Source organism: Heloderma suspectum, chromosome 2 (assembly GCF_057233095.1).
Source record: "Heloderma suspectum isolate Gila_16-S chromosome 2, 16-S_ref, whole genome shotgun sequence".
Lineage (NCBI taxonomy): Eukaryota > Metazoa > Chordata > Lepidosauria > Squamata > Helodermatidae > Heloderma > Heloderma suspectum.
In genome coordinates this window covers 276,993,427-277,012,052 of record NC_139459.1, presented here as the reverse complement: position 1 = coordinate 277,012,052, position 18,626 = coordinate 276,993,427, and the positions used below count along the sequence as shown (strand labels likewise).

The window sequence follows — 18,626 nt, the reverse complement described above, 5'->3', positions numbered from 1 at the left end:
GGCTGGCCAAGTTTACATCTGTGAAGTTAGTTAAGGTGCCTTCATAGTTCCCTGTTGAATCAGTATCCTGAAAAGCTAGTACAGCTTTGTCTGAAGCTTGCTGAGCCAAGCTTGACTGATGCTAGTTTGAAAATTCAGTGTTTTGATCCCCAGCACTTGACTAGTTTCTTCAGAATTGTGTTTATATTTGGCTGCCCTGTGATCAGTGCAGTAGCACAGTATGGAAGAAAATCAGAGCTCTCCTCGCCATCCTCCTTCTTGATCTGCTCCAAGAAGGCTGCTGTAGTTCTTCTTCACAGTTGGCTTAAGGGTCAGTGATCTACTTTCAGGACTTTTTAATTCGGTTTACTCTGAAGGTGTCTGGTACTATAAATTCTTAACATCTTTTAGTGTTTTCTGTTACAAAGGAGCCCCTGTGACTTGTCTGTCTACTCTTTGGTTACTGCCTACTGCCAATTTGCTGGCCTTTGTTTGAGCTTGTAACCTAAGGAAGCTGCTTCAGCTTGGATGATACTTGGGGCCATTCATTCCAGCTAGTGCAGTTGCATGTCTCTTTGTGCGCACACAGCTGCTGTGGCTGAAAGTTGCACATTTAGGCTGTTGGAAACGTTGCCCTGAGCTGATCTGTCTCTTCCTTGGCAAGTCTGTCTGGAATCTATATTTAGGGAAACATGCAGAGCGCCGTCATCGGCACTGTTGCAACTTGACAAGCCTGGAGGCAAGCTGGGGAGCAGACAGCCAAGCAGGATTCAAGAATGAGACACCTGGGAGCATAGTCTGTGCCTGGGGGAACAGTTGTTGCTCGGACCGCACAGCCAGGCCAGAGTCAGCAGCTTTACAGGACTAGTTGAAGGCTCTGCTGAGCTGGTAGCTGCAGTGTCCCCCTCGGACCAGGACAGGCCTGCCTGATGCAGCAGGGTGAAGTGACCTGCTTCAGGTGGCAGCATGTGGATGGAATAGGGGAAGGCAGGAATTAGTGTCCGAATGGCTCAGTAACACCTTTTAAAGTGTTGGTCCTGCAGTGGGGGGCGGGGGGGGGGGTCACTTCCAGCAGCAAAATCTCCTGGGATGGCATCTGCAAGCCAGCAGCTCTTCCTTGGACAAACTGTCACTCTGGCACAGCGAGGAAGGCACTTCGGTCCCCCTACTGGTGTTCCCTGTGTGAGATGCCCTGTACAACTATCACTATGGAATGGCTTAGGGAGGAAGGTTTTCATTCTCTTCCATTCTGCTCTCCAATATTTCCAGCAATGTTTAAAGAATAATATTGCAAAAGCTTGGCTGTTACCTTCCTGAGTCTCAACATGTGTCCAACTTCATTTCTCCTCCACCACAGTGACCATCTTGCTGAAGACATCCAGCTTCATAATAGGTCAAGGCAGGGTGCCATTCTTCTTCTTCCTGCAGCCAAATCTCAGGCACGAAGTGACACAGTCTTCAGTTTTCTGAGCTGTAGCCGTGCTGATGCTGTTTTAAAAAAAGCTTCAACACCAAGAGAAGCGGCACTGATGCAGCATTTTAAAAAAAAGTAACAGAACGGGCGCAGGGAAAAGCTTCATCACTCCTTAGAAGGGCCGACGTACAAGAAATTATTTCCATTAATAGGATGCTGCACAAAAAATAGCATGGCTGGAAAATGAGAATAGATACTTAACACGGGGGGCAGGGGAGGCCCTGTGTAGAGGCAGTGGAAGTGCAAACAGCAACCACACATTTGATATCATCTCTTTCCCATTCAGGGGTACTTTCCCCAAATAGTTGCAAAGAATTGGATGTCAGCCCTACCCACTCTGGATGATACGTGAAAATATAACCAGCAGGGGCCACTTCTGAAGTCGGACCCTCGCATGACATGACTCTAAAAATGCTCTGAGGTTTGCTGGCGTCCTCTCTGCGGCAGTATCTTTGTGGGGCTTCCTGCACTCTTGTTGTGGTGCTTTATCATGGAAATTGCAGGGCAGGAAGGAACCTCTGGGAATGAAAGTTGCACAGTATTCTTTGGCTTGTGTGGAGTGCACCACCTACGCTAGCCCCACAACCATTTCTCCCCATACTGTGGATAGACAGGTTACCAGCATCGACTGAATAGAGCCACAGTGTGGGCTGCAGGAGTCCTTTGTGTATTTGATTGCCTCTTGACTCCTGACCTGACCACTCAAAATGGCCCATACAGACGTACCCTGAGACCAATATACTTAGTTCTCAAGTTTGTAGTTTCACATTTCTTCAGATATGAAGGTGATTTCCAAGAAACAACACTTATCTTTAAGTAATAAGAAAACTGTGCTTTCAGTGAGCCTAGTCCAGAGGAAATCATTGAGGTTATATGATTTGCCTGATGCCATATTGGAAGATGGATCTTTTTTTCCCATAACCCAGGAGATAGTTTGGAGACGCTTGCTGTAAAAGTTTGTAGGAACCGGAAAAAAAAACGAACCTCAAAATGTACACATCTTTTAAAAAAGAAAGAAAGAAAGAAAGCTGAAATGCTCAGGAATCTACCAAGCTATACAAAATAGCTCCAGGAGAGGCACATATTTTGCCCTCCAGGACTATACGAACTCTAATGTGTTACCTTGGACTCCCAGACCATCTCAGGGTGGATGGAGAATCAGAGAATAGTAAGGTTGGAAGGGGCTTATAAGACCATTGAGTCCAACCCCTTACTTGATGCAGGAATCCAAGTCAAAGCATCCCTGACAGACGGCTGTCCAGCCTCGTCTTGAACGCCTCCAGTGTGGGAGAGCCCACCACCTCCCTAGGTAATTGCTTCCATTGTCGTATTGCTCTAACAGTCAGGACGTTTTTCCTGATGTTCAGCCGGAATCTGGCTTCCTGTAACTTGAGCCCATGATTCCGTGTCCTGCACTCTGGGATGATCGAGAAGAGATCCTGGCCTTCCTCTCTGTGACAGCCTTTCAAGTACTTGAAGAGCACTATCATATCTCCCCTCAGTCTTCTCTTCTCAAGGCTAAACATGCCCAGTTCGTTCAGTCTCTGCTTGTAGGGCTTTGTTTCCAGTCCACTGATCATCTTTGTTGCCCTCCTTTGAACCTTTTCCAGTTTGTCCGCACCTTTCTTAAAGTGTGGTGCCCAGAACTGGACAGTACTCAAGATGAGGCCTAGCTAATGCTGAGTAGAGGGGAACAAGTACCTCACGTGATTTGGAAGCAATACTTCTATTAATGCTGCCCAAAATAGCATTTACCTTTTTTGCAGCCACATCACGTTGTTGGCTCATACAACAATTCCAGGATCTTTCTCACATATAATATTGTAGAGCCAAGTATCCCCCATCTTGTAACTGTGCATTTGGTTTCTTTTTCCTAGGTGCCGAACTTAGCATTTATCCCTATTAAATTTCTCTGTTGTTTTTGGACCAGCACTCCAGCCTTTCAAGATAACTTTGAATTTTGTTTCTGTCTTCCAAGGTATTAGCTATCCCACCCAATTTTGTGTCATCTGCAAATTTGATCAGCATTCCCTGCACCTGCTCCTCCAAGTCATTAATCAAAATGTTGAAGAGCACTGGGCCCAGGACTGAGCTCTGTGGTACCCCGCTCATTAACTCTCCTCAGTTTGAGAAGATCCTACTGATAAGCACTTCTGTAGCCAACTGTGGATCCACCTAATCGTTGTTTCATCTAGCCCAGTTTGAGCTAGTTTGCCCATCAGGATATCATGGGGTACTTTGTCGAAAGCTTTGCTGAAGTCGAGGTATATTATGTCTACAGCATTCCCACAGTCCACAAGAGAGGTCACCTGATCAAAAAATGAGATCAGATTTGTCTGGCAGGATTTGTTCTTGACAAATCGATGTTGGCTTCGAGTAATCACTGCATTGTTTTCAAGGTGCTTACAGATGGATTGCTTTATAAACTGCTCCAGAATTTTCCCAGGGATTGATGTCAGACTGACTGGTCTGTAGTTCCCAGGTTCCTAATTTTTGAAGATAGGGACAACATTAGCCCTCCTCCAGTCATCTGACACTTCACCCATCCTCCATGATTTCTGAAAGATAATAGACAGTAGTTCTGAGAGTTCTCCTGCCATTACTCTAGGATGCAGTTCATCTGGCCCTGGAGATGTGAACTCATTCAAAGTAATTAGGTGTTCCTTGACCATATGCCTATCGATCTCAAGCTGCAATCCTGCCCCTTCAGCCTGTACTTCACCTTTGCTGGGGGGTCATAGACCCTCTTTCGGGAGAAGATGGAGCCGAAGTAGGAATTGAGCACTTCTGCCTTTTCTTTGTCATCTGTTATCATTTTGCCATCCTCATTGAATAGTTGAAGACTAGGCAATGTGGAATGCACCAAAAAGGCTAGAAAAGCCCAGAGGATGCAGGCTTCTTTTGAACAGACAGGAAGAAATCTGAAGCTGATGAAGTTTTAATTCAGCTACATGAACATTGTGAATGTGTCTGACTTAACCCAGCATGTTTTGAGGAAAGGTGCTGTGCTCATTTTGTATCAGTGTTTGAAAGGCATCCACATTCTCTTTCTTGCTCTGAGAGGAGATTTATCTGTTAGTAGTTTCTGTTAGGGAGATTTTTTCCCACTTGGTGTTCTCCTTGGGAACCTTGTTCTAGGCTTGCTCTCTCTGCTGGAGGTAAGCTGTGCTGGCACAGCCCTGCAGTGGCACAGTTGAATTCCACATTTGGAATGGGAGCAGGCCAACCCGTCTGTGACAGGCTGAACCTATCGGTGATGCCATCCCTGCTCTTTCTCTTGCTGCTCTTGGCAGTACAGCTGTAGGTCTTTCCTGGTGTTTCTATAGTGCCAGTCCCAAAGGTTTCTAGCAGGCTTGCTGTGCCAGATGTGTTCTCTTCTCCTGGAAAAAAATAGCACTGATTAACACCTGAGCTGTGCACAAGGCACTGTGAGAGAGAGAGAGAGAGAGAGAGACTGTTATAGGAATATTAACTGTGCACTGGCTTAGAGATTTGCTCTGCTTTTGCTGCAAACAGGCTTGTTAAAAAGCCTTTGGGAGTGTCAAGTGACTCTGGGATTAACAGCAGGGCATGGAAGCCTCTTGTACCCAGGTCGATGACTTGGATCTAGGCTAGTCTCACAGAAGCAAGAGCTGTCCTCTTTTGATGACTGGTCAGCATCTCTGTGAATGTGTATGTTGCTCCACTCCCCACACCCACACGCAGTGGGCATCCCAGAATCCTGTGTAAGGATAAATGTCAGCCCAGAGAGCACACAAACTGCATACTGGTCACTGCAGCATATAAGTGGGGAAAATGCATCCTTTTAAACTAGCAGATGAGCCAGTCTGTTACAGCAACCACCAAGAGAACAGGGACAAAGGAAATGTGGAGCCAAAATGTATGCTTCAAGGCCCAGGCTGTGCTGGCACTGATAAGGCATCTTTCTGTTCTGAACTCTGTGGGCACCCACTTTGCAGCAGATGTTGAGCAAACCGTAACAGTTTTATAGTGCCTATAACACTGATTCAGACCTTTCTCCTAATGAGAGTATTGAGCACAGGAAGATCTGATACCAGGCTGTAAAAGTGTTCTAATGCAGTGTCCTCTCCACTAGATTGCCCAAGAGTGCTGAAAGTAACATCTGTTTCTGCATTAGAAACCCTAGCATCCTGGTGGAAATGGCTGAGGATATCTGATATGTTCCCCAAGTAGCATAGCTGGTGGCCTGTCAACAGGAATATGTTGAAAGGAATTCAGCTGTATGAAACAAACACTTAAGAATTACCCCTATAGATGTCTGGTGAAAAAGGCTGGGGCATCTGGCTGGGCTTGCTGACAAACATCACTGATTTCGTTGTCACCATTGCGGATTCTAATTGGAAAAAGAGGAGAGTCATTGCTTGGGGGTGGTATGTATGTGTATTTAAGTGCAGTGTAAAACTCCACTTCATTAGCATTTGTTTGTCGTGTGTGTGTGTGTGTGTGTGTGTGTGTGTGGTTAAAGTATGTTTCTAGTTCTCATGGTTGCAAAGAGAAGGTTCAAATTATGTGGGTTAGATCTGAAGGTGTGGAGCCTAAATGGAATCTTGGATGGGACATCTGGTGATCAGGTGATAGATCTTCTGTTAAAAGGCAAAAGATTTATATGATCTGAGGAGAAAATGTCTGTTGCGCACCCCCCCCCCCCCGCTCCCAAGGCTCTTTGTCCCAATCCCTTCTCCTTGGCAAAAGATTCCAAAGTCTTACAAAACCCAGGATTTCACTCAAAATAGATGTACCTTAAAGCAATGTTTTCAAATGTACCTGGTTTATTCTGACTATATAAATTGGATGTTTTTGTATTACACACTAAATAGAATTCTGCCTACACTACAAGGTTTTCCCCTTTGATCCCAGACTTGTAATACATAGCTGTATATTGTATACAAAGCCACTGGAATAGTTTTCACTGCTATTCTTTGAGATCTTTCATCCATCACAGCCCTGACTGAGCCATGAGGTCTTGCACCTCCTAGGATTTGAAGCACTGCTCTGGAAGAGACAGGGCTCCTGAACCCTTACATACAGCAACCCTGTATTTTTGAGGTTGCCCATATCTGTTCTGCCCTATGTAGGTGAACCAAGTAAGGAAACAGTCTTTATTTCAGGTGCCAAAGCAGCAGATACTTAACCTAATTTTTTAGGCTGCCAAGAGTGGTAATATGAATGTTGAACCTAAGCTATAGATTCTTGGCACAACAAAAGTTTTCATGTAAGCCAAGTCAAGTTAAACTCTGCTTTCATTAGGTTTTGGTGTTATATCATGTCAGAAGGACAAGAAAGTTAGCAAATGCTCTTTCTGGGTAGAAGCTTTACAGCAGCAACTTTCACAGCAGGCAAGATGATGCCATTGTAAACTAGACCTCTTCTCACTTTTCCCACTGTGATGTCCCCAAAAGAACTGGTACTGCCTAGGCAGGAGGGCTTTGAAAATGTTTTCCAAAACATGCATTGTGTATTTTGTTGGGCACCTGACAAACCTCTTAAGGTTCTTAAGAAGAGAGGTGGAGCAACTATTTTTGTTCTTGTTTTGAAGTGATGACCCGGCGACAGAGAGAAGCCAAGAGTAAAGTTACCAGCTGCAAAGAGACATCAGAATCTATAGACACTAACAAGTAAGTAGGTACAATGCCATCTCGAAACACCTTTTCTCTTCAATTCTGAGGGCTCTCTAAAACCACCTCATTCTTTCCTATGTTTACTTTTCACACCAGCTCTGTACTATGTTCTTGAAAGCATTGGATCGGACATGGTTTCTCTAGGGGCTTTTGATATGCTGCTATCTCCACAAGGGAGAACAATGGAGAGTAGTCATTTGCCCTCTCCAACTCTCCTGCCCTTCCATTCATCATTGTAGCCAGCGCTTCAGGTGAAGCAAGACTATCCCATAAAACTCAATGAGAGACATAAGGGTTGGTGCCCAGTCTTCATAACCTTGCGCTGGATTCTGTTTCTTTGTCACATTGGAGGGTAATGAAATGCTAGGGCTGGCATATAAATATATGACTGTTCCACTGTGGTCATTGATTAAACCAGCAGGTGATCTGCAGTGTGTGTGTGTGTGTGTGTATATATATATATATAGAGAGAGAGAGAGAGCATCTTTGTATCAGTCAGCACTACTGGAGATCATGTCTGCATAATTCAGGTTGAACCATTTTGAATGGGTGCAAATCTTTTAACAGCAGCACAGTACAAAAACACGTAGAGCTGGTACTCCAGTGTTAACACCATGCTTGGCCATTGTGGTTGTCATGTTTCCTTGTCCCCCTCCCCCCGCTGCCTTTGTACATTCTCTTTCCATGCAACATGGAGCGGACAACAGTTGCACCTGTTTTATCTCTAGCTCCTGTTTTGTGTTGGAGGGGCTTATACATCTGCACAAATCTGCAAGGGTGATGGCTCATTGTGGTGGAATTGTACAATCTTTAATTGCTCTGAGTTTAAAAGGGTGATCTATAACAGTGGCTGACAAGCAAAATCCCATGGGAGTAGAAAACCATACCTAGAAAGCTTGGGCAGCCTTTTTTTTGTCCTGGGACAAATCATGCCATTTGGGAATAATTCAGCAACTGTTGATAGAGCAGGCAAGTACAACAATCCAGGCAAGTACAACACCCTGCAAAGCAGCCAAGCCGTGAGCTGTAGTAAGTTAACTTAGGCTGTAGGCAAGCTCTAAGAGCAGGTAGCTGTTGAAAAGTGAGCTAGTTTTGAATGCATTTCTACACGTCTCTGTCAGAGAAAAGCTGTGATGGAGAAGGCTGGCAAGCATGGTACCTGTAGTGATATCGTTAATGAAATTAGACTTTGTTCAGACGGATATGGTTTTGTTTAATCTTTCTCACTGCCGCCCCCCCCCCCTCCTCCTCCTCCTCCAACCCACACAGCATCATAAGAAAGGATCTGACAGTAAAAATCCCTGCCATGGAATTAATTTTGCTGTTACCAACACTGGATGGCAACATCACTAATGGAATTAGGCTAATTATAGAGAGGACAGCTTCTGTTTAGACACATTATCTTGGTAATCAGCAGTGACTGGAAAGAAAATATGGAGAAGCACTGCAGAACGGAGCATGAAGGGGACTCTTCGGACCCATTCTAAATGCCATGGAATGGTATGGCTTGACAGACTCCAATGCAGGACCTACAGTTAAGCAGCTGCATCTAGTTCCACCGTTGCACTCACTTTCCTGTTGTTCTCTTGGGTGTACCCTTCCTTACTTTTTGGGCAGGGGCAGGGGAACATTTGAACACAGTTGAGCTGCTTCAAGTAACACTAGAGTTGAGAGAAAAGGGCATTTCTGCCAAATTCTCTGGCACCAGTTTCATATGCGGTGTTGCCATTTCAATGCTGCCTGCTCTAAAATGCAGATGGTACCTTGGAAGACTTGATATACTAGTTAGATGAATTCATTCAGACCCAGGAAAACACATCTCTGATTTAACACACTTGGTTGGCTTTTTGGGCAAAATGTAGCTCCATTTTGCAAAAAGCATAGCACTTCATTTCAGCTGTGTTGACAAGGTGTTTTATATCTGAAGGGAAACTGGCATTGTTTAAGATAGTTAGAGGAGCTGATTTCATTACCATCCCACTGCTGCAGCAGCAGGACACAGAAAAGCAGTTGGGAGAAAACTGCTAATCACTCCATCCTTTTGATTGGGCATCAGGCCAGTTTTATTGGTCATCCCGCTGTGCCAATCCAGTTCCATTGATGAGGCTTACCCACAGAATGACTTGGAGAAGCAGAAGCACTCGAGGCAGAGTGAATCCTAATGTGCTCCTCTCTCTTCTGGCCTGGCAGGTATGAGAAGTGTTACCTCTGTAAGTGTCTGGTGCCATGGAAAGAGTATCAGAGGCATGTTGATGGCTGTCTCAGGAGCCGGACTGCCAGTGGAGCCCCAGGTGGCAGGAGGCTGCGGCGTACAAAGGTGAGGGTAGACACTTTCACACGGCTGAAAACGTGCTGGCTTTTTTAGGTCATATTTACATGCACATTCCAGCAGGTCTGCTCCTGTCTCTACCATTTTCAAAAGGGAGGCTGTGTCTGGCCAATACTTCTAATCAGAAAAGTAAGCTCAGCTATGATGCCATGCAGACTTACCCCCAGGTGCTTGAGCGCTGCTCTTCCTTGAGTTGATCCCACCCAGCAGGGGTCTGCGTCTAAATCAGGAGTGGGGAACTTGGGCTCTCCAGATGTTGTTCCAGCTCCTATCAGCCCTGCCACCATGGCCAGTGGTCCGGAATGATGAGAGTTATAGTCCAACAACATCTGGAGGGCCACAGGTTCCCCACCACTAAATGAAATAACTATGTTGGTAGGATGCTCTTTCAGGCCTTTTGCATGGCATTAGCTCTCCAGGAGGGTGCCTGGTCCATGGATTCAACCTACACAGTGCATCCCTGCCCATATGGTTTATCATTCTGAGCAGACCCCAACTACATGGGATTGACTACTGTGCATAAAAACAAAATCCAAGCACTGTGCTCCAAGGTGTAACCGTTAGGAATAATGGGTTAGAGTTAGATGCTCAGCAGGGAGAGGAAGTGAGCTTCTGTGTGGCAGCTAAATGTTATACTTCTGACTACAAATAAAAACTTGGCTATAATGCCATTCAGACACATTACCAGCAGCTTGAGAGCTGCCCTTCCATGAGCTGACTCCAGGCAGAGAGGAAGTTCAGATCACTACTTAGCACTGAGCCTCAGTGGATGGCCTTTGGCAAATTTTTATCCCTTCAGCCTAATCTTTCTCATAAGACTGTTTGCCTAAAATGAGATTCTTGAATTATTGGGATAGGATGAGATTCTGAATTCTTGGGGTAGAATGAGAGAGAAGTACCATGAAGTCTCAGTCTTTGACTGCTATAAGCCCAGCTTTCTCTCTCCCCGCCCCCCATTTCTGACTTGGCACTGCCTGCGAAGTGTTTTTTCCACATCCATAAGAGCTAGAAACTTGTTAAAATATGTGAATCTCAGAAGATCAATTCTCTCCCCTGCAGTCACATTTCAGTACACACAAAATGTACAGATATTGCTCTATGTTGTTCTCTAGCAGTTCTACAAAAGTATCCACATGCTTGGCAAGGCAGGACCTCTAGAACAGCTGCATTTCTCTGGAGCAACAAGACTATCTCTTCTCCTGGCACCGGGAACTTAGCATTCCTCGGTGGTGCAAATGTGGAGTTTGCAGAACATATAAATCTGTCTAAAAGAGCCATTCCTTGGTAGTTGGCCCCGCTGAACCAGAACAAAAATGTCTTATTTCAGGATGCATACAGGCATACATATTTTGCAAAGCTTCTCATCCTTGCGCAAGTCTCACTTTGCAACCAATGCAACATATATAGCTGCTCCACCTTTTGAGGTCGCATTCCACCTGCTCTTCCCTCGGCACTGGCAGGTCAGATGCTGGAGCAGCATGCATGTTTTCCCCACCCCTACGTGATGTGTTACATTCATAGAAGTTTGTTACTATGAAGCAGTTGATCATGAATCCCTGAATCTCTGTTAAGGGGTGTGTCTTGCTTTTCTTACACCTCCTTTCAGTCTCCAAGTAGGTGGTTCTTTCTTTTGAGTTCTCATGGGATGTTTGACCATAATTTGTACATTTACGCCTACATTGCTCCATTATACTTTGTGGTTAGCAGCTGTCCCACACTTCTGCATTGTGAAAATGCATTCTATTCTACTCCTACAGTGACTCACATACTCAGCCCACAATATTATTTGTTTATAAACATTCACGGCCATCTCTTTTGTAGACATTGCAGGAGAATACATTGTTTCCTGCAATGCCACAGATGGCATTGGCAAAGATGTTTCCCTGCTCAGAAGTTCAATCTTGAGCAGAGATGGGTTCTGCCATATTACTTTACACCAGACTACAGCACCTGTGCAAATTGGGAGATCTCTCTTTACTGGTGGACTGACAGGGAGTAGAGGAGAGAAAAGTCTCTCCCTCAGTTCAATTCACTCTGAACTTGCTCTTCACCTCATATTTCAATGACATCCAGGAATTTACCATGGTCCCATGTCATGCCATGCACACCAAGGGGTCATTTTAGAAAAATGAAGGGTGCACTAGCAGAAAGAATTCATTTTCAAGGAGATATCATAGAATCATAGAATAGTAGGGTTGGAAGGGGCCTACAAGGCCATCGGTTCCAACCCCCTGCTCAATGCAGGAATCCAAGCCAGAGCATCCCTGACAGATGGCTGTCCAGCCTCGTCTTGAATGCTTCCGGTGTGGGAGAGCCCAGCACCTCCCTAGGTAATTGCTTCCATTGTCGTATTGCTCTAACAGTCAGGAAGTTTTTCCTGATGTTCAGCCGGAATCTGGCTTCCTGTAACTTGAGCCCATGATTCCATGTCCTGCACTCTGGGATGATCGAGAAGAGATCCTGGCCTTCCTCTCTGTGACAACCTTTCAAGTACTTGAAGAGCGCTATCATATCTACCCCCAGTCTTCTGTTGTCAGGGCTAAACATGCCCAGTTCTTTCAGTCTCTCTTCATAGGGCTTTGTTTCCAGTCCCCTGATCATCTCTGTTTCTCTCCTCTGAACCCTCTCCAGTTTGTCTGCATCCTTCTTAAAATGTGGTGCCCAGAACTGGACACAGTACTCCAGATGAGGCCTAACCAGTGCTGAGTAGAGGGGAACTAATACTTCCCGGGATTTGGAAGCTATGCTTCTATTAATGCAGCCCAAAAGAGCATTGGCTTTTTTTGCAGCCACATCACACTGTTGGCTCATATTCAGCTTGTGATCGACAACAATTCCAAAATCCTTCTCACCTGTAGGGTTGTTGAGCCATGTATCCCCCATCATGTAACTGTGCATTTAGTTTCTTTTTCCTAGGTGCAGAAGTTGGCATTTATCCCTGTTAAATGTCATTCTCTTGTTTTCTGCCCAGCGCTCCAGTCTATCAAGATCACTTTGAATTTTGTTTCTGTCTTCCAAAGTATTAGCTATCCCGCCCAATTTTGTGTCATCTGCAAATTTCATCAGCATTCCCTGCACCTCCTCCTCCAAGTCATTAATAACAATGTTGAAAAGCACTGGGCCCAGGACTGAGCCCTGTGGAACCCCACTTGTTACCTCTCCCCAGTTTGAGAAGGTCCCATTGATAAGTACTCTTTGAGTCCGATTCTGTAGCCAACTGTGGATCCACCGGATCGTTGTTTCGTCTAACCCACTTTGAGCTAGTTTGCTCATCAGGATATCAGGGGGCACTTTGTCGAAAGCTTTGCTGAAGCTGAGGTATATTATGTCTACAGCATTCCCACAGACTACAAGGGGGGTTACTTGATCAAAAAATGAGATCAGATTTGTCCGGCAGGATTTGTTCTTGACAAATCCATGTTGGCTTCGAGTAATCATGGCATTGTTTTCAAGGTGCTTACAGATGGATTGCTTTATAATCTGCTCCAGAATTTTCCCAGGGATTGATGTCACACTCACTGGTCTGTAGTTCCCAGGTTCTTCCTTTTTACCCTTTTTGAAGATTGGGACAACATTAGCCCTCCTCCAGTCATCTGGCACTTCCCCCATCCTCCATGATTTCTCAAAGAGAATAGACAGCGGTTCTGAGAGTTCTTCTGCCAGTTCCTTTATTACTCTAGGATGCAGTTCATCTGGCCCTGGAGATTTGAACTCATTCAAAGTAATTAGGTGTTCCTTGACCATATGCCTATCGATCTCAAGCTGAAATCCTGCCCCTTCAGCCTGTACTTCGCCTTTGCCGGGGGGGGGTCATAGACCCTCTTTTGGGAGAAGACTGAGCCAAAGTAGGAATTGAGCACCTCTGCCTTTTCTTTGTCATCTGTTATCATTTTGCCATCCTTATTTAATAGCTGAACCACCGTTTCTTTCCTTTGTCTTTTACTATGCACATAGCTAAAGAAAGCCTTTTTGTTGCTTTTAGCATCCTTCGCTAACCTCAGCTCGTTCTCAGCTTTAGCCTTCCTGACGCCATCCCTGCAATTCTGTGCTACCTGCCTGTACTCTTCCTTTGTTGCTTGGCCTTCTTTCCACTTCCTGTATGTGTCCTTTTTTGTTTTCAGGTCGTCTCTAAGCTTTTTGTGAAGCCACACTGGCTTCTTCTGTTGTCTTCCACCTTTTCTTCTTGTTGGAATTGTTTGTGATTGTGCCTTGAGAATTTCCTTTTTAAAAAGCTCCCACCCATCTTGGACTCCTTTTCTTGTTAGCGTCGCTTGCCATGGGACCTTACTTATCACTGTTCTGAGTTTATTAAAATCAGCTTTCCTAAAATCCAGGGTACTCGTTTGACTACACTCGGCTTTTGCTTCCCTTAGAACCAAGAACTCAAGAACAACATGGTCGCTTTCCCCCAGAGTACCTGTAACTGCTACTTTATCCACTAAGTCATCTCTGTTGGTTAGGATCAAGTCAAGGATAGCCAATCCTCTAGTTCCTTCCTCTATTTTCTGTAGGAGGAAGTTATCTGCCACACAAGTCAGGAATTTCCTGGAGGGGCCATGTTTTGCAGAATTTGTCTCCCAACAAATATCGGGGAAATTGAAGTCCCCCATTACTACCACATCATGCTTCCTTGACACATTGGCTATTTGCTTTTCAAAAGTTTCATCCTCGTCTTCTCTTTGATTGGGTGGTCAGTAGTAGACTCCGACCACCAGGTTTCTTTTATTCTTTGCTCCATTTATTTTGATCCAGATGCTCTCGATGGGGCTACCAAGCTCATCCTCCTGTATTTCTGTGCAGAGATATGTATTTTTCACATACAGTGCAATCCCACCTCCCTTTCTGTTCCTCCTGTTCTTTTTGAACAAGTTATATCCTTCAATTGCTGTATTCCAGTCATGAGAGTCATCCCACCAAGTCTCAGTGTTATACCTATCAAGTCACAATTTCCCTCTTGTATTAAGGGTTCAAGTTCATTCTGTTTGTTTCCCATACTCTGGGCATTAGTATATAGAGATTGAAGACCATGTGCTTCATAGTCTGGCTTTCTTCCTACATGTGTCTGAAGACTATTATTGGGCGCTATTAGAGCTGTTCTCTCTGCTGCGGTGCATGAGCCTTCATCCATTGTTACCCCCAACTTTACATCTCCCTTCCCTGTAGGATTCAGTTTAAAGCCCTCCTGACGAAGTTCTTCATGCTGTGGCCAAACACTTTCTTCCCATCCTTTGTGAGGTGCAACCCGTCCCTTGCCGACAGCCCATCTTCCAGGAAGTATAGCCCGTGGTCCCAGAATCCAAATCTCGCGTCAACACCACCTTCGTAGCCAGTCATTCACCTGGAGTATTTTTCTTTCTTTTTCTATCCCTCTTCTAACTACTGGAAGGATGGATGAGAAAACTATGTGGGTCCCAAAGTTCTTGAGTTTCCTTCCCAAAGCTTCAAAGTCTGAAGTGATTTCTTCATAGCTCCGCTTGGCAGTATCATTTGTTCCCACATGGATGAGAAGAAAGGGATACCTGTCAGTGGCCTTTATGAGTGCAAAATATGTAACTTTAAATGTATTATCAGGCAGTGTTTAGGCAAGTTTAAAACCGAATTCACTATTGAAGTGCAAGCTAGTGAATGCAAGCAGAAACACTGAATAAATGTTTGAGAAATTGCATCTACGAAAGAGTAGAAGTGAACAAGCTATGGAACCTGGAAGAACAGCTTGATTTGGGGAGTGCGTGGTCTCAGTGAGTGGGCAATTGAGCTCTGGAGGTGGGGTTGCAGCTTGGAGTGGGCAGCTAATGGGGCATCAGAATCCTGCTCCTGTGGCTCCTTCTGATACAGTAGCCTGCCACATTATGCGCACTGCCCATCTTGTTTGCAGTAGAGGTCTGTGTGCTGCCTCCTTGCTGATTTATTTCTGACGGCGAGGTTGTAATCCATGGCAGCAGCGCGAATGTTAAGGCAATGTGATTTCTCAGCAGGAAGATGCAACATGATGTCTCAGTTTTGTCTAATCCCTTAAATCCATCACAGGCCCCTGCCCCTCAGGGATTCGCGTGCAAGTGACGAGATTGCCTGTTGATGAGTTTGGCTGGGACACAGCCAAGCGTTATGCAGTTTTCAGCACAGTGGGAAGCCTCTGTTTGTGCCACTAACTTGGCTTCCCAAACCTCTTTCTTCTATGTGGTCAAAGCCGGTCTTGTGTTTAAAGCAGATGCAGGAGGTGCTATATGCCCCCCAAGTCCAACGTAGGCCCTGTTGCTCTTCAAAACTGGCATGAGTGAGCTCCCACTGAGCATTGTGTCTCCTGACCCCAGCTGCTCTTGCCTCTCTTCCCTGGGCGAGCTGCAGAGATGCCTGCCCAAAGTTCCTTGAAGTGCACAAGAAGAATTTTAAAAGAAGAATCATTACTTCCAAAGAATTCGAACCTTCAAAGTTGATGAGTTTACTTTGGTATTCTACTTGATAACCATAGAGCACTGGGTGTGCAATTAAAAGAAACCAAAAGACTGTGATTAACGGCAGATGACATTTGGTTATGCAAAGGGGATAATAGAACAGAGGCACAGCATAATAGAATAGGAATTGAGTCTCTAGCCTACATTTGATTCCTTGGCTGAAATTTGATGTTACAAGAGTCCTACTACAGCTGCTGCCAAAAGCAGCAACCCTGCACCATCTCCTCCTCCTCATTCTCCCAGAACAGCTAGTAATCTAAAATGCATGGTGTGCTTCCCTTGAGGCTTAGGATTTCTTCACCATCACGGCCTTCGTTGGTTGCTGCTTGCAGAGATAGGGGAACTTAGAGAGTGGAGAAGACACATTATTTTTGGACATTGTTGGAGATAGAGGAGAGAACAAGGGGCAGGGCTGCAATTTTGGTGTTCGTCAGGCAACTTGCATAGCATCTATCCTAAGATGGAGTTGTTGGTTGTTACCTCCTGACATGGGCAGGGGAGGGAGGAAGGGTTGTCTCTCATGTTAAATATGCTTGCCATAGCATGCAATCCAGATGTAAAATCTTGACATTCTGTCTAACCTTTAGTGATTTTCATGCTCAAATTTCTTTGGATTCCTTTGTTTCCCTTCTTTGGAAGTTTCTATTGTCAGCCGCTCACCAACTCAGTTCCACTCAGCCCTTCTTTTGCTATATGAAATACGCATTTCTAACCACTTTTACAGGCTGCCATCCATCTTTGCTTTTTGATTTGTATGCTCTTGCTCACGTGGACAGGCAGGGGACTTGGGTAGAGAGGAAGATGAACAGATGAACTGAGATTATTTCAATGGCACACAGTTTGATGTGACAAAAGCAAACAGGGAGAGTCTAATCTGCACAGTAAAGGGTGTCACAGGAGGCCTGTGGATCCAAAACAGATTGTGGCTCCTTTCAGCATCCTGATCATTTCTCCTTCCATCCCTTTAGGATTAGCAGTGCCTAGGCCTGGATTTTGCATAGAGATCTCACCTTGGTTGTAGAGTATTGCCTTTCTACCACAAGATGTAGTGATGGCCAGCGATTTGGTCGGTTTTATGATGGGATTAGACAAATTCATGAAAGATAAGGCTATCAGTGGTTATTAGTCATGATGGGTATATGCTGCCTACAGTATCAGAGGCAGTATGCCTATGTACACCAATTGCTGGGGAACACGGGCAGGTGGGTGCTGTTGCACTCATGTCCTGCTTGTGGCTTTCCTGCAGCTGGTTGGCCACTGTGTGAACAGAATGCTGGACTAGATGGACCCTTGGCCTTCTTATGTTCTTATGTCCACGTAGCCTTAAGAGCATGTTGTTGTTGTTGTTCAGTTGTTAAGTCATGTCCGACTTTTCGTGACCCCATGGACCATAGCATGCCAGGCCTTCCTGTCCTCCGCTCTCTCCCGGAGTGTGCTCAAGTTCATATTTATTGCATCGGTGATGCTATCTAGCCATCTCATCCTCTGCCATCCCCTTCTCCTTTTGCCTTCAATCTTTCCCAGCATCAGGGTCTTTTCCAGTGACTTTTCTCTTCGCATTAGGTGGCCAAAATATTTGAGCTTCAGTTTCAGTATCTGTCCTTCCAATGAGCAGTCAGGGTTGATTTCCTTTAGGATGGACTGATTTGACCTCCTTGCAGTCCAGGGGACTCGTAAGAGTCTTCTCCAGCACCACAGTTCAAAAACATCAATTCTTCGGCGCTCAGCCTTCCTTATAGTCCAGCTCTCACAGCCATACATTACTACTGGGAAAACCATAGCTTCGATTATACGGACCTTTGTCGGCAAGGTGATGTCTCTGCTTCTTTCTGTGCTGTCTAGGTTTGCCATAGCTTTCCTCCCAAGGAGCAAGCGTCTTTTAATTTCATGGCTACAGTCACCGTCTGCGGTGATCTTGGAGCCCAAGAAAGTAAAATCTGTCACTGCTTCCATTTCTTCCCCTTCTATATGCCAAGAAGTGATGGGGCCAGATGCCATGATCTTCGTTTTTTTAATGTTGAGTTTCAAACCAGCTTTTGCACTCTCCTCTTTCACCCTCAACAAGAGGCTCTTGAGATCCTCTTCGCTTTCTGCCATTAGGGTGGTATCGTCTGCGTATCTGAGGATGTTGATAATTCTCCCGGAAATCTTAATTCCGACCTGTGATTCATCCAACCTGGCGTTTCTCATGATGTACTCTGCATGTAAGTTAAATAAGCAGGGCGACAATATGCAGCCTTGTCGTACTCCTTTCCCAATGTTGAACCAATCGGTTGTTCCATGTCTGGTTCTTACTGTTGCTTCTTGACCCTCATACAGGTTTCTCAGGAGACAGGTAAGGTGGTCTGGTACTCCCATCTCTTTATGAATTTGCCACAGTTTGTTGTGATCCACACCATCAAAGGCTTTAGCGTAGTCAATGAAGCAGAAATAGACATTTTTCTGGAATTCTCTTGCTTTCTCCATGATCCAGCGAATGTTGGCGATTTGATCTCTAGTTCCTCTGCCTCTTCGAAACCCAGCTTGTACCTCTGGTATTTCTCGGTTCACATACTGCTGAAGCCTAGCTTGTAGGATTTTGAGCATAACCTTGCTGGCATGTGAAATGAGCGCAATTGTACGGTAGTTTGAACACTCTTTGGCGTTGCCCTTCTTTGGAATTGGAATGTAAACTGACCTTTTCCAGTCTTGTGGCCACTGTTGAGTGTTCCAAATTTGTTGGCATATTGAGTGCAGCACTTTAACAGCATCAT

At 45.1% G+C, this 18,626-nt stretch overlaps 1 protein-coding gene across 11 annotated transcripts in view; it reads left to right on the top strand.

Annotated features, from left to right (window-relative positions):
- Positions 1-18,626, top strand: part of UIMC1 (ubiquitin interaction motif containing 1) — a 94,008-nt gene that overhangs the window by 56,216 nt on the left and 19,166 nt on the right. For all 11 annotated transcript variants that reach the window (XM_084839366.1, XM_084839365.1, XM_084839367.1 and 8 more), the window contains 2 exons: positions 7,011-7,089; positions 9,283-9,409. In XM_084839366.1, the coding sequence (XP_084695492.1) occupies positions 7,011-7,089; positions 9,283-9,409 (206 nt within the window). The remainder of the gene's footprint in view (positions 1-7,010; positions 7,090-9,282; positions 9,410-18,626) is intronic.